This window comes from Lampris incognitus, chromosome 1 (assembly GCF_029633865.1).
Source record: "Lampris incognitus isolate fLamInc1 chromosome 1, fLamInc1.hap2, whole genome shotgun sequence".
Taxonomy (NCBI): domain Eukaryota; kingdom Metazoa; phylum Chordata; class Actinopteri; order Lampriformes; family Lampridae; genus Lampris; species Lampris incognitus.
Window position 1 is genome coordinate 148,627,831 of NC_079211.1, and position 25,929 is coordinate 148,653,759.

General features: G+C 48.0%; 1 protein-coding gene across 1 annotated transcript in view; it reads left to right on the plus strand.

Moving 5' to 3' along the window:
- adamts12 (ADAM metallopeptidase with thrombospondin type 1 motif, 12) overlaps positions 1-23,203 on the plus strand; it is a 70,972-nt gene extending 47,769 nt beyond the window's left edge. The window contains exons 18-24 of the mRNA XM_056280319.1: positions 1,422-1,632; positions 4,870-6,024; positions 8,482-8,634; positions 13,024-13,200; positions 18,778-18,924; positions 19,413-19,566; positions 23,088-23,203. Of these exons, the coding sequence (XP_056136294.1) occupies positions 1,422-1,632; positions 4,870-6,024; positions 8,482-8,634; positions 13,024-13,200; positions 18,778-18,924; positions 19,413-19,566; positions 23,088-23,203 (2,113 nt within the window). The remainder of the gene's footprint in view (positions 1-1,421; positions 1,633-4,869; positions 6,025-8,481; positions 8,635-13,023; positions 13,201-18,777; positions 18,925-19,412; positions 19,567-23,087) is intronic.
- Positions 23,204-25,929: the final 2,726 nt, after the last annotated feature.

Sequence of the window (25,929 nt, forward strand, 5' to 3'; positions counted from 1 at the left end):
GTCATTAGCTTCAATCATTCATTAGTTATTCATGCTTTTCTATGAACAGCTGCTTTCACTGGCTCTGTGAGGGTCACCATGTCTCTCTGTCTCTGCTTTATGGATTTTGTATACCACCATAGATAGTATAAATAGTAATGAAACATTTTATTTATTTTTCTAAACTTATATTTATTGGATTTTGTATTTTACAAATCACAGAATCAATCATGAAATACATTTTATTTTTAATGAACTTTTCATAAACAACAAATCTTGCTACAGTATATGTATGCAATGTGGGGAATTTTTTTTTTTTAAATTAAATATATATTTGGGTGGCACAGTGGTTAGCACTGTCACCTCACAGCAAGAAGGCCCTGGGTTCGAACCCCGGAGTTGTCCAAACTTGGGGGTCATCCCAGGTCGTCCTCTATGTGAAGTTTGCATGTTCTCCCTGTGTCTGCGGTGGGATTTCTCCAGATTTCTCCTGTCTGTGCCCTTGACCGAGGCATGGCAAGATGAACTGGAGTTGGTCCCCGGGTGCTGCACGGTGGCTGCCCACTGCTCCTAGCTACACAGCTAAGATGGGTTAAATGCCGAGTGTAATTTCCCTACAGGGATCATTAAAGTATATCAAAATAAAAATAAAAAAAAAGCAGTTAAGGGCATTCGGTTAGCGTAGCAGTGTATTCTGTTGCCTACCAGTACGAGGATCGCCAGTTCGAGTCTCCGTGTTACCTCCGGCTTGGTCGGGCGTCCCTACAGACACAATTGGCCGTGTCTGCAGGTGGGAAGCCGGATGTGGGTATGTGTCCTGGTCGCTGCACTCACGCCTCCTCTGGTCGGCCGGGGCACCTGTTCAGGGGGAGGGGGAACTGGGGGGGGGGGATAGCATGATCTTCCCACGCGCTGCATCCCCCTGGTGAAACTCCTCACTGTCAGGTGAAAAGAAGCGGCTGGCAACTCCACATGTATCAGAGGAGGCATGTGGTAGTCTGCAGCCCTCCCCGGATCAGCAGAGAGGGTTCGCAAGTTAGCATTATGTTAGCTAACGTTACTTGCAGCTATTTCATTAGAAGGAAATGACATAACATGAATAATTGAAAAGTAACTTGAATAAAACTAATACATTACCTCGTCCGTGAACATCATTTCTGCCTGAGTCACATCAGATAGATTTTAATCAGCAGTGAAGGTTGTAACATGAAAACAACAACTCCCATGATCCCATGCTACTTCACGATGTCATCAAACTCCATCTTTGGTTATTGTTTTGATTGAGAGACCCCTAGTGGCAGAAATTACATACTGTGCGTTTATGAAAGGCCATGTCAAAACCCCTAGTCATCAGAATGAACCGCCTGTCATCAGCCTGTCCTCCATCCCTTCCTCTCCTGCCCCTTTCCTTATCTGTTCCTCCTTTGTTCTTCCTCTGTCAGGTGGTGGGTGGGGGGTTGGCAGCACTGCACTGCCACCTGTGGACCAGAAGGGGTACGGAAACGCACAGTGTTGTGTGTCCGCACCGTCAGTGGGGAGGAGAGGGTGCTGCACCCCGTGGACTGCAAGCACCTCCTCAAACCCAAACCAGTGGTGCCCTGCAACCGAGACGTTACTTGTGGACAAGACTGGGCTGTCGGAAACTGGGACGAGGTAAGCGGCTTTGCTTTTCAAGAATCAAGAAGAACTTTAATGTCATTGTGCCAAGCACAATGAAATTGCAAGTGTCTCAACCTCAAAATGGTGCATACATAAAAAAGATAAGAAATATAGAATATCAACAATAAAATGTAGAGTCTAAACGATATAATACAGTTAATGATAAAATACAACTTACGAGGTGCAAAAATGCAGTAAAAGTGCGGTGGACAGATATGAAATGGCTTAAAGTGACGTGAGTGAATATATGCAAATATTGCTCGTGCCCAATGGTGGCAGCACATCACTCTCGTCGGACTGAGGAGGTGTCCGAGTTCAGTTGTGCCACAGCTTTTGGAACGAAGCTGTTGTTCAGTCTCTTTGTGCGTGTGCAGATTGATCTGAAGCACCTACCTGATGGGGGGGGAGGGCTGAAACAGATGGTGTCCAGGGTGTGTAATATCATTTGTGATGCTCTTAGCGCTCCTCACACAGCGAGTGCTGGGAAGATGTTCTAGTGAAAGCAGCTCAATGCCAACAATGTCCTGTGCTATTTCCACCACACGCTGCAAGACTTTTTTTGTCAGCTTTGGTGCAGCCGCTGTACCAGGCTGTCATGCAGTTTGTTAGGATGCTCTTGATGGCGCATCTACAGAAGTTGGCAAGCAATTTTTAGGGGAGGTTGGCTCTCCTTAGCCTCAGCCTAGGAGAGGTCCTCTGTGATGGTGACTCCCAGGAACCTGGAGCTGGGGATTGTCTCCACAGCCTCTGTGTTGATGTGGACAGGACTGTGTGTGATCTTCTTGGAGGGCCTAAAGTTCACGATAATCTCCTCGGTCTTTTTGGTGTTTAAGACCAGGTTGTTGTTAGCACACCATGATATCAGGTTCTGAACCTCCTCCCTGTTTGCCACTTCGTCGTTGTCTGATATGAGCCCGATGACTGTCGTATCATCCGCGAACTTAACAGTAGTGTTTGAGTTGTGGATGGGTTGGCAGTCGTGTGTGTACAGTGCATAAAGGAAGGGGGCTCAGCACACAACCCTGTGGGTCGCTGGTGCTCAGGATGAGAGTGGAGGATGTGTGCTTGCCCAGTGTTATAGTCTGGGGGCGATTGATGAGGAAGTCCAGTATCCTCTTGCATGTGGAGGTAGTTAGTCCTAGTTTGTGGAGTTTGTCAACCAGCTTGTTTGGTATGATGGTGTGAAACGCCGAGCTGTAATCAGCAAAGAGCACCCTGACATAGGTGTTTGGTCTTTCCAGGTGAGAGAGGGCTGTATTTAGAGCCGCACAGATGGTGTCCTCAGTCGATCTGTTTGCCCGGTAGGCAAACTGGTGTTGGTCTAGATCAGCTGGGACAGTGTCTTTGATGTGGGTGGGTACCAGTCATTCAAAGCATTTTGAAATAACAGGGGTGAGAGCGACTGGCCGATAGTCGTTGGGACAGTTTACCACAGTTTTTTTTGGGAACGGGCATGGTGGTGCTGGATTTGAGGCATGCGGGGACTGTGCATAAGGATAGAGAGAGTTTGAAAATGTGTGTGAATACCTCTGCTAGCTGGTCAGCACAGGCCTGGAGTACACGTCCTTGTACACCATCATGCCCTGCGGCTTTCTGTGGGCTGATGCTGAAGAGGGTCCACCGCACCTCTGGAATGTTTAAAACAAGGGTCTCTGGGTCTCCCAACAGTTTGGTCTGACTGGAGGTTGGTTATTGTCTTTGTCAAACTGAGCAAAGAAGTTGTCGTGTTCCACTGCTAGGTCGGCAGTGTTGTTGGCTGGTGTATGCTGTGTGTTGTTTACCCTTTTGTAATCTGTGATGGCCTGGATGCTTTGCCACGTCCTCCATGGGTTGGCATTACTGTTGAAGCCCTCCTCTATTCGTAGTTTATAGTTGTGTTTTGCAGATCTGATACCTCTCTTAAGGTAAGAGTAATACGCAGCTGATTGATGAGGAAGCAAGAGATCGAAGCTTATACTCAAATAAATATGTGCGATTATAAAATTATTTTTCGCGTGGGCGTCCGGGTAGCGTAGCAGTCTATTCTGTTGCCTACCAACACGGGGATCACCAGTTCGAATCTCCGTGTTACCTCTGGCTTGATCGGGCGTGCCTGCAGACACTATTGGTCGTGTCTGCGGGTAGGAAGCCGGATGTGGGTATGTGTCCTGGTCGCTGCATTAGCGCCTCCTCTGGTTGGTCGGGGCACCTGTTCTGGGGGGAATAGCGTGATCCTCCCACGCGCTACGTCCCCCCGGCGAAACTCCTCACTGTCAGGTGAAAAGAAGCGGCTGGCAACTCCACATGTATCGGAGGAGGCATGTGGTAGTCTGCAGCCCTCCCTGGATCAGCAGAGGGGGTGGAGCAGCGACTGGGATGGCTCGGAAGAGTGGGGTAGTTGGCCAAGTATAACTGGGGAGAAAAAGTGGGAAAAAATCAAAAAAGGAGGGGAAAAAAAGAAAATTATTTTTCCCATCAAGGCCCCTAAACTTTGGAATATCCTGCCTGTGGAAATCAGGCTTGTATGACCAGTATTGTCTTTTAAATCTATCTTTAAAAATCAAATTTTAGTATTGCTTTTTTGTCCAGCACTTTTTTTTATATAAATTTATTTCTGATTTTTCCCTTTTTTCTCCCAATTTAGTGGCCAATCGATCCCTATTTTAATTCAAACACCCACCCTCGTACTGCATGCGTTCGCCAACTCCATATCTCCGGCCGGCAGTCTCGAAGGAGACCGCCTCCCCACTTTCGTGACAAGGCGACTCCAGGCCGAACCACTGTTTTTTCCGACACACACAGAGACGCGTTCACATGACGAACACAAGCCGACTCCGCCCCCCTCCCCAAGACAGCGTTGCCAGTTATTGCTGCTTCATCGAGTCCGGCCATAGTCGGATCTGACGAGACCGGGGCGCAAACCCCGGTCCCCAGTGGGCAACTGCATCGACACAAAGCCTATGCTTAGACTGCTACACCACCACGGACTACTGTCCAGCACTTTTTAACTGTGTTTTGAAATGTACTTATAAAAATACCATTATTATCATTAGTTGAGATTGTAAATCTCTGAAAACCAGAATTTATAATTGTTCCTCCTTGGAATTTGTGGATGGTAGACTCTCACTGTGTCAGCTCATTTGGTTTGTCTGACCTTTTCCCTCTCACCTTTATTAAGCTTCCTCAACCAGTTCAGACATGTTTCTTTAGTTATGTGTTCATTTATAAATTCACATTCTTTCTCCCTCACAGTGTCCAGTGACATGTGGAGGGGGTGTTCGTTCACGGACGGTCACCTGTGTGACAGCGCCCAAAAAGATGTGTGACCTTTTGACCAAACCACGGTCTAGGTCGCTGTGTGCCCTGCAGAGCTGCCCGAACGCAAGTCTACGCAGACGACCGGGTCCTCCACCGAAGTACCGCCGCATCTACCCACCAAAGAGCTACCCCCCAAAAAGCCTCCCCACCACACGTTTTGGGGTCCCCGAAAGGACTGGTGTAACAGCTTCACCCGCGACTACAGTCCCTGAGAAGGTGAAGACGACTGTTTTCGTTCCCACCACCATGTCCACCACCACCCCTGAAACCACAACTGCTGAAATCACAGATGTGGATAATGATGAGTTCAGCTCCACCATGAGGAGAAATAATGTGAAAGATGAATATGAGGTCAACACTAAAAGCGGCACTGAGGAAGATGTTGGGAAGGAGGAAGTCGAGGAAGAAGATGGTAGCACGCCTGATGCGGTGAGATACACTCCAGGTTATGACTACATCATTGAGGATAGGGCAGCCGAGGAAGATGGCATCATTGACCTTGATGTTGCAACACAAGCGGCGTCAATAATCACTCACATTAAAACCACAGCGACATCTTACCCTCTAACCAACACCCCGACAATACACGTAAGCTCAGATGCCGCGCAGACAACCGCGCAACCTGCAACCCCAACTTTACACAGCAGTATGGATATGCAGGGCAAGACCACTCACCACTACCCTCTCTCTGACTCCAACATCACCCTTTTCAATGATCCGTACACCCATGGGGGCTACAGGATACTCCACACCACCCCAACGCCCAAGAAACATTCGAGTCCATCCAAAAGTCGACACCACACCACGCGGGCCCAGACCCCAACCAGGAGAAAAACCACTGCCGTAATCCCCAAATCCACAATGAAGATTATCAAACTGAAGAGGCCTGCAGAGCCTTCCCAGAGGAGCACCTCTGGCTCTCGCTCTAAGAAACCCTCCGCCCGCTCCAAAGTCTCGGCCCATCGCTTCAAGAGCCACCACAAGAGAACAGGGAGTCCCTCTGCCAACACATCCAGCGACCAGAACAACCTGATGGCCAGAGAGCCGGTCAGCATGGACGTATTCTGGGTAGCCGGGAACTGGAGTGAGGTAAGGACCCGGCGACGATCTCTGTGGTCTCATTGGTTTTCTTATGAGCATTTAAAATAAATAAATACAGATAATAAATGGAAGATTGACAAACGTGGAGCATCAAAGTACAGTAAGAGGCAACAGTGGTTTCATTTTCATAGAGTGTTCAAGTCGTTTAATGATAACCAGTTCCTGATGTTACTTTTTCACCAGACTGTTGTACAAAATATTTTGACCTTCTGCATTTTATGGGTTTTTGGATTCGACCTGCAGTCAGCACAAACAGAGAGAGCAATTTGATACGCCAGTAAATTCACTGGTTTTAGTCAAAAATCAGTGGCAGGTCGGCACTCCGAGCAGATGATTAGTAAAATTAACCAGATAATGCAGGGTAACAGCCTAAGTGGAGGTCTGTGAAGGTATAGTTAGGAGAGGAAGTGGGCTGTTAAGCATTTTAGCAATTCTTCCCTCTAGCTGCATTAAGGCTCCATAATGCACTTTTAACCTGAGCAACTGCACTTAAGCACCTCAGCAGTTTAGTAGGAACGGGACATTTTCCCATGTTTTCATGTCGTTTTCCTGTATATGTATTGTAAGTTTTTCATTAGTTTATGTATCTTGTATTTCTTTTTTTTTTCTTCTTTTTTTTTTTTTGTCCCTTTAACGTGGCTTTTTAACATGGATGCCAATCTAATCTCCCTCTTAGGGGTAATAAAGGTTGACAGCCAAGTCAGCTCAACCTTTATTACTCCTAAGAGTGGAAACAGCTTCTAGTGATCACATCCATCCAGGACGGTATAATCGCGATAAGCGGTTGATTACTTTCAGCAAAGTTGATTTTTTTTTCTTTTAATTGGGATGACTGTTTAATTCACGTGTACACGTATCAAATAAACATAAATGTACACATGAATTAAATAGTCATCTGAATATCCACTTATTAAATGAATATAATGTAATGAAACAGACAGCTTCTTTATTTTACTGGATTTAACTGAAATATAGTAGTCTGCTGGCCGGCATGGTGCCACAGTGGTTAGCGCGGTCGCCTCACAGCAAGAAGGTCCTGGGTTCCAGCCCCAGGGTAGTCCAACCTTGGGGGTCGTCCCAGGTCATCCTCTGTGTGGAGTTTGCATGTTCTCCCCGTGTCTGCGTGGGTTTCCTCTGGGTGCTCCGGTTTCCTCCCACAAGTCCAAAGATATGTAGGGCAGGTGACTCGACCGTACTAAATTGACCCTAGGTGTGACTGTGTGTGTGTGTTGTGTGTGTGTTGTGTGTGTGTGTGTGTGTGTGTGTGTGTGTATATGTGTGTTGTGTGTGTGTGTGTGTGTGTATGTGTGTGTGTGTGTTGATCGGTCGGTCAGTCAGCCTTGTGAAGGATTGGCGGCCTGTCCAGGGTGTCTCCCCTCCTGCCTCCCAGTGACTGCTGGGATAGGCTCCAGCATCCCCGCAACCCTAGAGTAGGATAAGCGGTTTGGATAATGGATGGATGGATGGATGGACAGTAGTCGGCTATTGTGCCATAACAAAAAATCAGCTGCTTCAAATGTTTCAGATAGGAATTCAAGAAACAGTAACAGCGCTTAGCATTATCGAATGAACAGTAGCATTATGTAATGAACAGTAGCATTATCTAATGAACAGTAGGCCGAGGCCTAGAAATGAAAACAAGCAACGCAATTTGAGGCTGTCTGATAATTTTTGAGGCAGATATTTGGATTTTCGGAGATGAGGTGGCACTGGTCAGTACCATGGGAGTAAAACAGCGAAACATTTTTTTTCTATTTTTCTCCCCAACTGTATCCGGCCAATTACCCCTCTCTTCCTAGCCGTCCCAGTCTCTGCTCCACCCCCTCTGCCGATCCGGGGAGGGCTGCAGACTACCACATGCCTCCTCCCATACATGTGGAGTTAGCAGCCGCTTCTTTTCACCTGACAGTGAGGGGTTTCACCAGGGGGACGTAGCGAGTGGGAGGATCACGCTATTCCCCCCCAGTCCCCCCCCCCCGAACAGGCGCCCCCCACCCAACCAGAGGCGGCTCTAGTGCAGTGACCAGGACACATACCCACATCCGGCTTCCCACCCGCAGACACAGCCAGTTGTGTCTGTAGGGACACCCGACCAAGCCGGAGGTAACACAGGCATTCGAACCAGCGATCCCCGTGTTGGTAGGCAACAGAATAGACCGCCAGGCCACCCGGACGGCCATAGCTAAACATTTTAACTTTAAATTTCCCGGATTACCTTGTTTTTAAATAATTGTTTTTTCCACATGCATGAAAGACCCAAAATGATCTCTTCAAGTAGACTGACTGACCACAACAACCATGTTGTTTAAACAGTGTTAGTATAGGAAGGGTTTTATCCGGTGACTTTGGATCACTGTAAGCAGTTTTTACTGTCGTACTTTTTCATTGCTATTCAGTGTAGGGCAGTTTTACACCATTACAAAAACTACATCCTCCTACCGGCAGTGTTCCACGTCATGTGGTATCGGTGCAGTATGGAGGACGGTAAAGTGCAGCACGCAGAACGAAGAGGACTGTGCCAACCTGAAGAGACCGGAGCCTGCTCGCACCTGTCACCTCCAACCATGCGCCACCTGGATCAGCAGCAACTGGAGCAAGGTCAGTCCTCTTAAAGGAACAGTTCTGATTTTATGAAGTCCACTAGAAGAACTCCACTACAATGTAGCGGTTTGGTTCTCCACCCGTCTAAATCTCCCTCCTCTTCATCCTGCCAGCTAACCGCCTTCCCCCTGCCCCTAAACCCCCCCCCCCCCACTCCAACTCCGTCCCCCCAAATGCTCAGAATCATCTGAAATGCCGAGAATAGTGGTTTTTAGCCATTTTTAGAAAATGCAAATTTTGCATATTTATGCATGATTATGCATAATTTTAATTTTCTGGGATTTTTCCCTTACTCTCTGAGACAATACCTACCACCTCCAAAAAGAATTAGGATCATAAATGCTTTAGTTTTCGGTCCCACTATCTACACTAGCTAACACACACACACACACACTAACACCACACACACACACACACACACATTACGAAAATATATGAGTAGATTTTTGTTTTATACCCACTGCTCATGTAGTGCCTAGGTAGGTTTAATTTTCGCAGTCATCCTTCTTTCTCCCCATAATGGACACATGTCTCCTTCCGTCCATCCATCCATTACCCAAACCGCTTATCCTGCTCCCCAGGTCATGGGGATGCTAGCGCCTATCCCAGCAGTAATTGGACGGTAGGCGGGGAGACACCCTGGACAGGCCGCCAGGCCATCACAGGGCTGACACACACACACACACATTCACACCTAGGGACAATTTAGTACAGCCGAGTCACCTGACCTACATGTCTTTGGACTGTGGGAGGAAACCGGAGCCCCCGCAGGAAACCCACGCAGACACGGGGAGAACATGCAAACTCCGCACAGAGGACGACCCGGGACGACCCCCAAGGTTGGACTACCTCGGGGCTCGAACCCAGGTCCTTCCTGCTGTGAGGCGACCACGCTAACCACTGTGCCACCGTGCTGCCTATCGCACATATCTCCTTGTTCAGTTTAAAAAACAAACACACGTCATGCTTCAGACTGCTAGCACCAACGTGAGGGTTTTTACAGTTGGTTATGGTTGATTCCTGCTGTGTCAGTTTCTACAAGATGGCTAACAAGCGATTACCAGCAGGAGTTACAAAGCAAACACCAAGAAAGAATTTAGCAATAAAAACCACCGTACAAAGATGGATGGATGGCGCTGTTGCGTCAGGCTTTTAATTTGCTTCAAGCAAATGAGGCTCTCTGTTCGTGGTGAGCACTGAGCAGGAATCAGGAAGGAGTCAGGAACACTTTATTTGTCATTTCACCTCATGCACTTGCGTACATGAATTGAAACAAAATGCTGTTTCCCCCAGCCCACAGCAGTACAACACAAAGACACAAACACATCCAAAAACTACAAGAACACACATACCCAAAGTAACACACATACTAAACAAACAAAAATCACTGTCCACGGGAACAAACGCCACCCAGGATGACTGTCAGAACCGCCGGTCTGCATGGGCTAGCAGTTAGCTTAGCCTGCCCCACTTCCGCGTCCTGTCAGACCACCCTTGGCGTTGGCTTCCTGCACGCAGCTGCAGGCAGCGGCCGTGGTCCCCGGTGGGCGGACCAAGCTCTCCCAGCCAGACACCCTTGACACACCTCCCCGCACTCCTCCCAGCAACATCAAAACACCACAGTCAACACCAGGTGAGGCCGCCACCAAACCGACCTCGGTGTTATCGGAACTGCCAGTCTGCATGGGCTAGCAGTTAGCTTAGCCTGCCCCACTCTCACAGCCATCAAACGAAGACAAAACTTAGACGTGGACAAAGACACTGCTGGACGGTACTGGGTAAGGCCGCCACAAATGTGAATTCGTGCCGCCATCTTCCAGCAGACAACATGGCGTTGGAAGTAGTGTGAAAAATGAAAAATAGAAATTGCAGACTAGTCGAAGCCCCGCCCATTTTCACACCCAAGCTCGCCTGGCCAATTACTGAAGAAGGCGTAGACTCACAATGTTGGTTTCCCCCTACCAAAACATTAGAAAAGAGCTATGGCGCCATCAGATGCTCTGAACAGCACGCTGTAGGGCTGTTCCAGCAAGAATTTAGCAATACAGTTTGTATCATGATAGTGTCAAGATCTAGTATGTTGTGATACACAGATTTTTTATATTTTGGGGGGGGGGGGTTCTCCCCAATTGTACTTGACCAATTACCCTATTTTCCGAGCTGTCCCGGTCGTTGCTCCACCCCCTCTGCCGATCCAGGGAGGGCTGCAGACTACCACATGCCTCCTCCCATACATGTGGAGTCTCCAGCCGCTTCTTTTCACCTGACAGTGAGGAGTTTCACCAGGGGGATCACACTATTCCCCCCTAGTTCCCCTTCCCCCCCGAACAGGCGCCCCGACCGACCAAATGGGGCGCTAGTGCAGCGACCAGGACACATCCCCACATCCAGTATCCCACCCACAGACACGAACAATTGTGTCTGTAGGGACGCCCGACCAAGCCGGAGGTAACGTGGGGATTTGAATCGGAGAGCTTCGTGTTGGTAGGCAACAGAATAGACCGCTACGCTACTCTGACGCCTGTGATATACATATTATATATATATATCACGGGCTATACTATATATACTACTACAAACACTAGAATATATTGCACTATTTCATCAAAATTTTGGAAAACTGTCATGCGGAAAACACCTCAATATGTATAAAATCAGAGTAAGCAGAGTCATGGCTAGCACTGCACTGGCAATACCTGTGGTTCTGTGCACCCGTTACAGTACTGCACCTGCTACCTAGTGGCCAGAGATGGGAACTGCACATGAAGTAGTGACTGCCATGTCTCTTTGTGGCATCTTAAAGGGAAAACGCACTGCTTTTCAAACCTATCTGTCTGCCCGCGACAGGAATAGCACAGGAAAAGCACCTGTAGTAGTTCCTTATCGTTTCGGGCATCCCTACAGACACAGTTGGCCGTGTCTGCGGTTGGGAAGTCGGATGTGGGTATTTGTCCTGGTCGCTTAACTAGCGCCTCATCTGGTTGGTCGGGGCGCCTCCCCGGATTGGCGGAAAGGGGGTGGAGCAGCGACCGGGATGGCTCCAAAAAAGCGGGGTAATTGGCCAGATGCAACTGGGGAGAAAAAGGGGGGAAATTGAAAAACAAAAGTTCCTTATCGTTTCTGCGTCTCTGGAGCCAAGTTTTTTTCCCAGCTGCCATGTGACGTATAGTGACGTCATTTGGCAGCTGGAAAAAAAACCCAGCCTGGCAGGGGTTCTAATCTACTGTAAACACACTGTTTAAAAAACTTACCCTGTGCATCCAGGTAGCATAGCGGTCTATTCCATCATCTACCAACACGGGGATCACCGGTTTGAATCCCCGTGTTACCTCCAGCTTGGTCAGGCATCCCTACAGACACAATTGGCCGTGTCTACAGGGGGGAAGCCGGATGTGATTGTGTCCTGGTCGCTGCAGTAGCGCCTCCTCTGGTCAGTCGGGGCACCTGTTTGGGGGGAGGGATTCGGGGGAATAGCGTGATCCTCCCACACGCTACGTCCCCCTGGCGAAACTCCTCACTGTCAGGTGAAAATAAGCGGCTGGTGACTCCACACATGTATCGGAGGAGGCATGTGGTAGGCTGCAGCCCTCCCGGATCAGCAGAGGGGGTGGAGCAGCGATCTGATGGCTCAGAAGAGTGGGGTAATTTGGCCAAGTACAATTGGGGAGAAAAAAAGGGGGGGGGACAAAACCACATCCTCATTCTCTCGGCTAAGATACGTTTCTGATGGTGTCACACAACACTAGAGGATTTTATGGACAACGATATCGATGCTGGTCGGCCCTGTGATGGACTGGCAGCTTGTCCAGGGTGTCTCCCCGCATGCCACCCAATGACAGCCGACATAGGCTCCAGCATCCTGTAGCCCCAATTGGGATAAGCGGCTTGGATAATGGATGGATGAATTGATATCGACGCTTACCTGCAGTGCATTCTGGTACATGTAGGCGCTGTGGGAATCACTCTTTGGGCAGGAAAACGCCGGTTTCTCTGTCAGTATAGTGCACATGGAGGACTTTATTGCTTCGATCGACTGCATTACTCATCAGTATTGATTGCACAGACTCAAAACCAACTGTGACATTTCCCTTAAAGTGTCAATGCCGAGGTTTTATATCCATACAGCAGATCTTCAGCACCCAGTGACAAATGGATTTCAGAGGGGAACAGTTTTGTCTTTGTGCCTGAGGTAGACTCTATCCACCTAAGACCATGGCCTTAGGTATACATTTTCATCAACAGTTTTGTGTTGGGGTTTTTTTCTGTCTTTAACATTTTGCTTTCCCGGAAAACCGTTTGCTGCTTTCCAGAAGCTTCATATTTGCAGTTCTTACTCACTCTTTTTATTATGTGAGTCACGTTGTGTGATTTCCTCCATGTTCTCAGTGTCCAGATGGCTGTGCAGTGGTGGGCAGGAGGCAGCGGGATGTCCAGTGTGTTGACTTGCAGACTAACCGTCCTCTCAGGCCTTTCCACTGCCAGACCGTGTCCCCCAGACCGCCCAGCACCCTGTCCTGCCCCCACAAACCCTGCCTGGCCTGGAGGACATCACCCTGGGGACAGGTAGGTGCAGACCTATATATATATATATACACTCACTGGCCACTTTATTAGGTACACCTTGCTAGTACTGGGTTGGAGCCCCTTTTGCCTTCAGAACTGCCTTAATCCTTCGTGGCATAGATTCAACAAGGTACTGGAAACATTCCTCAGAGAGTTTGGTCCATATTGACATGATAGCATCACGTAGTTGCTGCAGATTTGTCGGCTACACATCCATGATTCGAATCTCCCGGTCCACCACATCCCAAAGGTGCTCTATTGGATTGAGATCTGGTGACTGTGGAGGCCATTTGAGTACAGTGAACTCATTGTCATGTTCAGGAAACCAGTCTGAGATGATTCGAGCTTTATGACATGGCGCGTTATCCTGCTGGAAGTAGCCATCAGAAGATGGGAACACTGTGGTCATAAAGGGATGGACATGGTCAGCAACAATACGCAGGTAGGCTGTGGTGTTGACACGATGCTCAATTGGTACTAAGGGGCCCAAAGTGTGCCAAGAAAATATCCCCCACACCATTACACCACCACCACCAGCCTGAACCGTTGATACAAGGCAGGATGGATCCATGCTTTCATGTTGTTGACGCCAAATTCTGACCCTACCATCCGAATGTCGCAGCAGAAATCGAGACTCATCAGACCAGGCAACGTTTTTCCAATCTTCTATTGTCCAATTTTGGTGAGCCTGTGCGAATTGTAGCCTCAGTTTCCTGTTCTTAGCTGACAGGAGTGGCACCCGGTGTGGTCTTCTGCTGCTGTAGCCCATCTGCCTCAAGGTTCGACGTGTTGTGCGTTCAGAGATGCTCTTCTTCATACCTCGGTTGTAATGAGTGGTTATTTGAGTTACTGTTGCCTTTCTATCAGCTCGAACCAGTCTGGCCATTCTCCTCTGACCTCTGGCATCAACAAGGCATTTTCGCCCACAGAACTGCTGCTCACTGGATATTTTCTCTTTCTCGGACCATTCTCTGTAAACCCTAGAGATGGTTGTGCGTGACAATCCCAGTAGATCAGCAGTTTCTGAAATACTCAGACCAGCCCGTCTGGCACCAACAACCATGCCACGTTCAAAGTCACTTAAATCACCTTTCTTCCCCATTCTGATGCTCGGTTTGAACTGCAGCAGATCGTCTTGACCATGTCTACATGCCTAAATGCATTGAGTTGCTGCCATGTGATTGGCTGATTAGAAATTTGCGTTAACGAGCAGTTGGACGGGTGTGCCTAATAAAGTGGCCGGTGAGTGTGTGTGTGTATATATATATATGTGTGTGTGTGTGTGTGTGTGTGTGTGTGTGTGTGTGTGTGTGTGTGTATATATATATATATATGTGTGTGTGTGTGTATGTATGTATGTATGTATGTATGTATGTATGTATATGTTACCATACATCCAGTAATAAGTTTGCAACTTTACGTTGAATATGACAGTCAAGATTAATGCATTTTTTCTCATGTGTTGCCTTAAAGGGCCAATCTGTGATTCATTTGCTCAAGTAAAAATTGAGGTACATTTATGTACAAAATTGAAGAATATGAGACGTATCACAGAAAATTGGTTCAGTTCCTGTGGACACAACGTTTATTGAGAGGAACGTTTCATCGCTCAGTATGTTTACATGATGTTAGAAAAAGTGGATTTATTGTGTTAGTCCGACTAAAACTGGACTTTTAAAATACATGTAAACGTGTTAGTCCGACTAAAATCGTACTAATTTGAATTTCTCGAAGTGGGACTAACACACCTAGATGACGCGGTTGGGGAACGATTTACTCTGGCATGTATATGCTACAATCAGCCCCGAACTGGCCTAGGCGTTCTGCGCATGATCCATAGTTCCCGCGGCGGTCTTTCACCCGGACATAGAACAGCGTAGTATCAACAGTATCAACATGGCAAGAGCTGGAGCGAGAACCACGCATTTCGGGACAGCATAAGCAGCAGGGGTAGCGTGCATCTCATTTTTACCAACAGTAAAGCGTAGAGTACGTATGAAATGGACAGTGCGGTAAAGTTGTCCATGTTTTCACCGCTCCACATGGAACCCGCTTGCTAACTTGTTTATTGCTTGTTTGGTATGTGACGCAACAGGTCAACTGGAAGAAGGTCCAATAGCAAGCAGCTGAAAGGGGGCATATTGTCACCTACCGTACCGGGGTGGGACATACTTCCGTCAGTAAATCAACTCGCCCCCAGTCCTGTATACTGGGACAATGACAGTAGTCCAATTACATGGCCTAATCGAGCTATAACCGTAGCTCAACTTCACTGTGCATGTAAACGCACTGACTCATCCAAGTGACCTCTTCAGTCTCAACTGACTGCAGGTGTCCCACCCTTATGAACAATACAGTGTCTGCAGGTGTCCCACCCTTATAAACAATACAGTGTCTGCAGGTGTCCCCACCCTTATAAACAATACAGTGACTGCAGGTGTCCCACCCTTATAAACAATACAGTGACTGCAGGTGTCCCCACCCTTATGAACAATACAGTGACTGCAGGTGTCCCACCCTTATAAACAATACAGTGTCTGCAGGTGTCCCACCCTTATAAACAATACAGTGACTGCAGGTGTCCCCACCCTTATAAACAATACAGTGACTGCAGGTATCCCCACCCTTATTAACAATACAGTGACTGCAGGTGTCTCACCCTTATTAACAATACAGTGACTGCAGGTGTCCCCACCCATATTAACAATACAGTGACTGCAGGTGTCCCCACCCTTATAAACAATACAGTGACTGCAGGTGTCCCCACCCTTATTAACAATACAGTGACTGCAGGTGTCCCCACCCTTATAAACAATACAGTGACTGCAGGTGTCCCCACCCTTATAAACAATACAGTGACTGCAGGTATCCCCACCCTTATAAACAATACAGTGACTGCAGGTGTCCCACCCTTATATACAATACAGTGACTGCAGGTGTCCCCACCCTTATATACAATACAGTGACTGCAGGTGTCCCCACCCTTATAAACGATACAGTGACTGCAGGTATCCCCACCCTTATTAACAATACAGTGACTGCAGGTGTCCCCACCCTTATAAACAATACAGTGACTGCAGGTGTCTCACCCTTATTAACAATACAGTGACTGCAGGTATCCCCACCCTTATTAACAATACAGTGACTGCAGGTGTCCCACCTTTATAAACAATACAGTGACTGCAGGTGTCCCACCCTTATATACAATACAGTGACTGCAGGTGTCCCCACCCTTATAAACAATACAGTGACTGCAGGTGTCCCCACCCTTATAAACAATACAGTGACTGCAGGTGTCTCACCCTTATTAACAATACAGTGACTGCAGGTGTCCCCACCCTTATAAACAATACAGTGACTGCAGGTGTCCCCACCCTTATAAACAATACAGTGACTGCAGGTGTCCCCACCCTTATAAACAATACAGTGACTGCAGGTGTCCCCACCCTTATAAACAATACAGTGACTGCAGGTATCCCCACCCTTATAAACAATACAGTGACTGCAGGTGTCCCCACCCTTATAAACGATACAGTGACTGCAGGTATCCCCACCCTTATTAACAATACAGTGACTGCAGGTGTCCCCACCCTTATAAACAATACAGTGGCATAACGACCCAAACCAACGATCAGTTTCATATGCAAATTACTGTGACTATTAACTAGAGTTATAACGGCCATGTGTACTGTTCACAGAGGGTTGGGGAATAGTTGCAATCACAGCATTGTAAGATGGTGACAGATGTACTCTTAGCCCCCTACCCCCCATCCCCCCACCCCCCGGTTCAGGGATGGTTGTTCCCTCTTCACATAGATGTGGTGTTTGGAAAATACGTGTCTCAACTGTTCCGACACTCCCGCCACATACAGAATCACCACTTGTTTACGCTTAGGCAGTTGTTGTCCTTGTCCTCTCTTCGATAGGCTGGTGCACTGTGTGGGCGTCTTCCTGGCTTTGACAAACACCCAGTTAGGGTAACCACACTTAACCAGGGGTTGTTTACTGTGGGATTTCTCCTCTTACCCAGCCGCTGCGTCAGTTGCCAATAGTGGAGACACATATTTTCCAAATACCACATCTCAGTTGCCTTCAAATGCCAAAACACGCTGCACCAAAAAATTGGTCCACCTCAAGGATCTGGTCCCCCGGCACAAACAGAGCAATATAGTGTACGCCAGGAGGACTGCCGTGACGTGTACATTGGAGAAACCAAACGGATGCTGGCCAAGAGGATGGCACAACACAGGAGAGCTACCACGTCAGGCCAGGACTCCACAGTGTACACCACCTACAGGCCAGTGGCCACTCTTTCAGGTATGAGGATGTGACCATCCTTGATAGGGAGGAACGCTGGTTTGAACGGGGAGTCAAAGAGGCCATCTATGTGAAGAGGGAGCGACCATCCCTGAACCGAGGGGGGGTCTAAGAGTACATCTGTCACCATCTTACAATGCTGTGATTGCATCTATTCCCCAACCCTCTGTGAACAGTACACATGGCCGTTGTAAGTCTAGTTAATGGTCACAGTAATTTGCATATGAAACTGGTCGTTAGTTTCGGTTGTTATGCCACTGTGTTGTTTATAAGGGTGGGACACCTGCAGCCAGTTGAGACTGAAGAAGTCACTTATGACCCTGACACACCAGGGACCCATGTCGGGCCGTCAGTTAGCGTCTGTGACCCTAGTTTTTGCGGTGTGTCCCACACCGTCGGCACTAGTCGGACCCCTGTCGGCAGCTTTTCGGCAGATTCAGCGTGTTGAATCGACGGAGCCCATTGGTGAGAGAGATCACTTTGATTGGCGGTTCAGCTTAGCGAATCAGTGCTAAGCTAGCAAATCAGGGCCATCGGCTGTAGTCTCTGCGATGTGTTCAAGTGCTACTTTTTGGCCCAGATGGCAGGCGACATGAGGTGATGCAACAGTCGGCCTTCATCGCCGCCAGTCGGTTTGGTGTGTCTGGGCCTTTAGATGAGCTATGAATAAACGGTGTGTTCAGATGAACTTTCACCTTTCTGCGATTTCCTTACCTGGATTATTGAGCATGCATAAAGACACTATGAGACACAGACTAAAAATAAACATTTTGAATGTATGGGCCTGTCTTTCTCCAGCCTTTACAACCATTACCAATGTAAACTCATCTGTTAAAGCAGTAGACAACAGTAGAAACTGACAACAGTAGAAACTCAGATTAGGTTGTCTTTCAACCTAAAATAGTAGAATATCAGATTAGGTTGTCGTTCAACAGACAACAGTAGAAACTCAAACACTTGTTGCCGAATATTTGAAACCCAAAGAAAGGTATAGGGTACTGCCCTAGAGACTACCACATACAGTCAACAGACAGTTGTAGGGTGAGGGTCTCTTGTTTTGCCATGTCATTTAGCTCCCTCCAGTGTGAGGAGCACAGTTGTGCATGTGGTGTTTTGTGCGTTTGGCATAATACTGTGTGCTTACACAAACACGGAGATGCTCACATGAACCAGTACTTGTAGTTGTGTGGTGAACATGTTTAGTTGTGTTGCTGATTTGTGGTGAATGACACAAGTCCTCCGGTCTCTCTCTCTCCTCAGTGCTCGGGCAGCTGTGGCGAGGGAATCAGAGAACGGCTGGTGTATTGCCCTGAGCCGCAGCGCTGTAGCGCCCCGCGGAGGCCAAACAGCACCGAGACCTGCAGGCTAAAGGCCTGCATGCGGTGGGACGGCAAGGACTGGGAGGAGGTGCGGGTTCCCTCCATTACCTTGTCTGGCTAACATCTGCATAGTGTTACTCTTCAAGGATATCACACCGTAGTACATGATACACTACACACACACTGTACTACGTCATGTACCACACACAATACTGTCATACATACAGTACACACACTGTACTGTGGGATATACTGCAGACACTACACTGTTTGATATCTGACACACACTAACATGTATAGCTTGTACAGGTGTTTTGTTATTGTGTTTTTCTTTTTCTTGCACTGTTGTTCTCTGTTGTGTTGCTGTGTTTAGAGACGGCACACTGCAGGATCGTAGTCCCTCGCCAGGGGTCGATGATGAGGTTTATCTTGTTCTGTCTGAACGTACGTGATGGAGAAGAAGACCCTTAGACCTTTTCAGATCTTGAATCTCTCAGAGTCGGCTGACGGCCGTGGTGATGATACCGCACACACACGGATTAAAACTATGTGTGTGTGTGTGCATGTGTGTTTCAGTGCTCCGTCAGCTGTGGTGGAGGTCTGCAGCAGCGTGAGGTGAACTGCATTAGCGAGGACAGCGTGGATGTGGTGCCAGACGGCCTCTGTGAGAAGATCGCCAAACCAGAAACACTCAGGAAGTGCAACATGCAGGAATGTAAGACCAACGCAGGTATGCATGCAAAGCTCTTCCTCCCTCCCTCCCTCTCTCTCTCTCTCTCCCTCTCTCTCTCTCTCTCTCTCTCTCTCTCTCTCTCTCGCACCCGGTCATCTCTTTCTCTCTTTCTCTCTCTCTTGCTCTTGCTCCCTGTCATCTCTTTCTCTCTCGCTGTCTCTCCCTCTGCCTCTCTCTCTCTCTCTCTCGCTCTCTCTCTCTCTCTCTCTCTCTGAATACTGTTTAAAACTAAATATGCCTTACTACCAAAACCTCATATGTGCTACTTGAAATGTCACATACACTTTATTGAGCTACTGAAGCTGGTCTGTACTGCTGCAGGCTGCTTCACTACTGACAGCTGGTCTGTACTGCTGCAGGCTGCTTCACTACTGACAGCTGGTCTGTACTGCTGTAGGCTGCTTCACTACTGACAGCTGGTCTGTACTGCTGTAGGCTGCTTCACTACTGACAGCTGGTCTGTACTGCTGTAGGCTGCTTTACTACTGACAGCTGGTCTGTACTGCTGTAGGCTGCTTCACTACTGACAGCTGGTCTGTACTGCTGTAGGCTGCTTTACTACTGACAGCTGGTCTGTACTGCTGTAGGCTGCTTCACTACTGACAGCTGGTCTGTACTGCTGTAGGCTGCTTCACTACTGACAGCTGGTCTGTACTGCTGTAGGCTGCTTTACTACTGACAGCTGGTCTGTACTGCTGTAGGCTGCTTCACTACTGACAGCTGGTCTGTACTGCTGTAGGCTGCTTTACTACTGACAGCTGGTCTGTACTGCTGTAGGCTGCTTCACTACTGACAGCTGGTCTGTACTGCTGCAGGCTGCTTCACTACTGACAGCTGGTCTGTACTGCTGCAGGCTGCTTCACTACTGACAGCTGGTCTGTACTGCTGTAGGCTGCTTCACTACTGAAGCTGGTCTGTACTGCTGTAGGCTGCTTCACTACTGAAGCTGGTCTGTACTGCTGTAGGCTGCTTCACTACTGACAGCTGGTCTGTACTGCTGCAGGCTGCTTCACTACTGACAGCTGGTCTGTACTGCTGCAGGCTGCTTTACTACTGACAGCTGGTCTGTACTGCTGTAGGCTGCTTCACTACTGACAGCTGGTCTGTACTGCTGTAGGCTGCTTCACTACTGACAGCTGGTCTGTACTGCTGCAGGCTGCTTTACTACTGACAGCTGGTCTGTACTGCTGCAGGCTGCTTTACTACTGACAGCTGGTCTGTACTGCTGTAGGCTGCTTCACTACTGACAGCTGGTCTGTACTGCTGCAGGCTGCTTCACTACTGAAGCTGGTCTGTACTGCTGTAGGCTGCTTCACTACTGACAGCTGGTCTGTACTGCTGTAGGCTGCTTCACTACTGAAGCTGGTCTGTACTGCTGCAGGCTGCTTCACTACTGACAGCTGGTCTGTACTGCTGCAGGCTGCTTCACTACTGACAGCTGGTCTGTACTGCTGCAGGCTGCTTCACTACTGAAGCTGGTCTGTACTGCTGTAGGCTGCTTCACTACTGACAGCTGGTCTGTACTGCTGTAGGCTGCTTCACTATTTTGTGCTGTGGTTAAGGTGATCTGTGAGAGTAGCACACCGAGTCACCTTCCTTGTGAGCCTAAACCTACTTGGTTATTAAAGCTCGTTGTAAGGGTTAAGGTCACGGTTCAGGTTAGCCAGCGATAACGGAACTGCATGCAGTACTCCATCAGCACTCTAACATACACACATACACACAACACACACACACACACACACACACACACATACATACATACATACATACATACATACACACATACATACATACATACATACATACATACATACATACATACATACATACATACATACATACATACATACATACACGGGCGTCTGGGTAGCATAGCGGTCTATTCCGTTGCCTACCAACAGGGGAATCGGCGGTTCGAATCCCCGTGTTACCTCCGGCTTGGTCGGGCGTCCCTACAGACACAATTGGCCGTGTCTGCGGGTGGGAAGCCGGATGTGGGTATGTGTCCTGGTCGCTGCACTAGCGCCTCCTGATCGGTCGGGGCACCTGTTCAGGGGGGAGGCGGGAACTGGGGGGAATAGTGTGATCCTCCCACGCGCTACGTCCGCCTGGTGAAACTCCTCACTGTCAGGTGAAAAGAAGCGGCTGGTGACTCCACATATATCGGAGTAGGCATGTGGTAGTCTGCAGCCCTCCCCGGATCAGCAGAGGGGGTGGAGCAGAGACCGGGACGGTTCATAAGAGTGGGGTAACTGGCCAAGTACAACTGAGGAGAAAAGGGGGGGGGGACATACATGCATCAGGTCCTACCCTAACGTGGTTCATTGTCGTCCTTTCGCACTTATTTTGTATTTCTTGCATGTTGCATAATTACATTCTGTGCACTCTTTTTTTCTCATTTATCTGTTCTACTGTTCTATAAAGTGCCTTGCGTTTCATTTGTATGAACAAATTGTGCAGCAGTGGCGGCTGGCCAGTACAGGGCGCTGGGGCACCGTCCCCTTCAAATAACAAGAGATGAAAATCTACTTAAACATGTTAAATATAATTTAGTTGTATAATACAAATAATGGTGAAATAGCGGTCTAAGCATCGGCTTTGTGCCGATGCAGTTGCCCACTGGGGACCGGGGTTCGCGCCCCGGTCCCGTCAGATCCGACTATGGCCGGACTCGATGAAGCAGCAATAATTGGCAACGCGGTCTTCGGGAGGGGGGCGGAGTCGGCTTGTGTTCGTCACATGAATGCGTCCCTGTGTGTGTCGGAAAAAGCAGTGGTTCGGCCTGGATTCGCCTTGTCACGGAAGTGGCGAGGCGTCTCCTTCGAGACTGCCGGCCGGAGAGACGAAGTTGGCGAACGCATGCAGTACGAGGGTGGGTGTTTGAACTAAAATAGGGGGTCGATTGGCCACTAAATTGGGAGAAAACAGAAATAAATGTAAAAAAAATAAATAAATAATGGGGAAATAAAAATGTTTTCAGTCTGTGAGCGCCTGTCAGCAGCATTAAATATTGGTTCAAATGGTTTTTGGTTGGTTCCTGTCTGATACATATACTTCCTGAGTGAGGGGCGCCGGCCAAACCATACCTTATGTAAGCCCTCAAACTTGTGGCAAGCAGGTGACCTGAGGCTGCTGTCTGATTGGTTTCTTCAGGTTTTCCATGGACACTCCCACTTTTATTGGCAGTGAATTGGTATTGTTTTAATGTCTTTTGATCGAATGTGATTGGACAATTCTCGTGGCTGTCAATCATGTTCACACCCACCACGACGCCTCGTCTCGCCTGTCAATCATCCACCGTCTACGAACCCTGATCAAATCTATAGGCTACATGGTCCTTCTTAATAACTCTGTTACTGTGTGGACGTTAAAGCAGCTGTCGGGTGTGCTATGCCGAGCTAAATTGTGCCCCCCCCCCAACATATTTAGCACCAGCCGCCACTGTTGTGCAGTCTGAGTAAAGTTTAATTTGACTGGGTGAATTTCATCTGTCCGTTGCGTTCCCTGTTGAACAGGTCTGGTTTGCAGGAAGAACGCCATGTCCTCCCGCTTCTGTGACATGCTGAAGCTGCTGGGGCGCTGCTCCCTCCGGTCGGTCCAGAGGCAGTGCTGCGCCACCTGCGGTCTGTGAGCACGCGGTGATGGTGTCCCTCGTTTGCTGTCGTGGCCACGTCCCAGTTCACAGCGACACTAAAGCAATGCTATGCTCCGCCTTTTGGTAATACACAACGCAGTCGCACATCCATGACAGGGTGTTCAGTTCCCCCCTCCACCCCCAGAGGCAGGTTTAAAACAGAACCTTTACCTGCACACGTTACCACACACCCAGCCTGAGTAGGGGACCTTCACAACGGGTAATCCTGAACAAAAATGTATATTTCTCTTTTGCCATCCATCCATTATCTGTTCCCACTTAATCCAGTTCAGGGTCATGTCTCTCTTGTTTTGTTTTGTTTTGTTTTTTTTGTTTTTTTTTAAGATTTTGGGTTTTCGGTACCTGTCTCCGATGTAACTTCATGCACCAGTCAGGCACTATTGTTGGCATTGGGGTACTTTTAAAGTCATGCAAACTGAAAATGAAGCCACCCATATTATATCAGTAAATGAGATTTTTTTTGTGTCGTCATTTCAAATGAGTCGGTTTTCTTGGCTGCAGTAATCAAAACTGGTACAAGGTTTACTGTTCGTGAAGTCCTGTAGCTGTAAAACGAGAATGCCGTTTGGAAATGAATTATCACTTCAGCGGTCTGATAGAATCAGAACACTTTGCATCCCTCTGTAGTCCATCCAGCGGCACGGTGGTCAGCACAGTCGCCTCACTGCAAGAAGGTCCTGGGGTCGAGCCCCGGGGTAGTCCAACCTTGGGGGTCGTCCTCTGTGTAGAGTTTGCATGTTCTCCCCGTGTCTGTGTGGGTTTCCTCCGAGGGCTCCGGTTTCCCCCCACAGTCCAAAGACATGTAGGTCAGGTGAATCGGCCGTACTAAATTGTCCCTTGGTGTGTGTGTGTGTGTGTGTGTGTCGGCCCTGTGTGATGGCCTGGTGGCCTGTCCAGGGTGTCTCCCTGCCTGCTGCCCAATGACTGCTGGGATAGGCTTCAGCATCCCTGCCACCCTGAGAGCAGGATAAGCGGCTTGGATAATGAATGGATGTCCATTCATTATCCAAGCCGCTTATCCCAATCGCAGGCAGGCGAGACGATACCCTGGACAGGCCTCCAGGCTGACACACACACACACACACACCGCTGTAGTTTAATTCCACAATCGGAGCAAATCTGATCTTTTTAATTCATCATTTGGACACAGCAGGTGGCGTAACATTGTGTCGGCGTTACCTGAACCCTGCTCATCCCCACCAGCTGCAGTATCGCTGCCTCGGCGTGTACGGTACGCAGTACCCCTGTCTGGCTGGCCTGTTTGTAGAACTGTTCGTATTAATCAACCATCAAGCAATATTCACTTCACCCCTTCCATATCCAGATCTTACTGGATGATCAGCGGTAGTCATCCAGTTTGATCCCGTGAAGTGCAGACTGTCCACGTGTCCTTTTCATCATTCAGCATCGTATGACGTCTTTTACATGTCCCGTCTACGACCATAGAGTCTGCCCGTGTCAACTTAATGGACCACATCACATGTTGGTCATGCGATGCCCCAGCGATGTGTGTTGGTGACTCTTATCAGCCGAGAGGAATCCCGGTATTGTTTCTGTGCAGCTGTCCATCACTCGTCCAGTAACAACTGCAACACGACACACACCAGCACAAACGCACAACCAACTACGAGTTGATAGTGTGCACTAGATTAGCATTTAGCAGCCGTGACAGAAGTGTTCACTCATTAACATAGAGGTCAGGTTCATGAAGAACGTTACTCTACAATCTGTTTCATGTTAGAAAAAAAGCAGTTATGAGCAACCCGCCCCTAAACTGTGGTTACCATATATATACTACTTTTCACAGCCAACCGGTGAATATAGAATGTAAATTTTTTTTTTTTTTAAACTCAAATTTTTTTTTAAATATAAATGTTAATAATAGTCATCTGTATGTTTTTATAATCTTTTTTAATGTTTTTGTACTGATTTTCTTCTGAAATAGTTCTCTTGTCCTCAAAGCTGGTGCTATGTGTATACACTATTGAGATGATAGTATATATATATGTGTGTGTGTATATATATATATATATATATATATATATATATATATATATATATATATATATATGTACGGTAGTAGTTGATGTGTTGTGGTTGTGAATGATAGTGTAGTTCACTGCAGGATCTGCTGGGTTTCTGTGGTCCAACCTGTGGTGCTCCTCTGAGGAGATCGAGGTGTTGCAGGTCATCCCTCCCAGGCCCCTTTAAAGATGGCCGTCGTGTTTATATGATGTTGTACAGGCATTTCTGTTGTCATACATGCTTGACCTTGTCTCCAGCAATAAACCCCGATGTTGAACAAACATTGGTGTGGACAATGACTTCACCGCTGTGATGCAGTCTTCATTTTTCTCCGGAATGTTCTCAGTAGACGACGAAAGACATTTTTGGGTGAGGAGCTTAAACTGAAGGGGACGCTCTGTTGAGTTTGCGGTGACAGAATGTTTTTTTTCCCTTGGTCTTTGTGTTGTTACTGGGGCTGGGGCTCATTCAGTAGTATCGTTTATCGTCTTGCAGTGGTACTGAATCGGGACGAAATCTGGACATCAGGAGTCAGGAACGCTTTATTTGTCGTTTCATTTCATGCACTTGCGCACATGAAATGAAACGACATGCCGTTTCCCCCAGCCCACAGCAGTACAACACAAAGACACAAACACATCCAAAAACTACAACAACACACATACCCACACTAACAC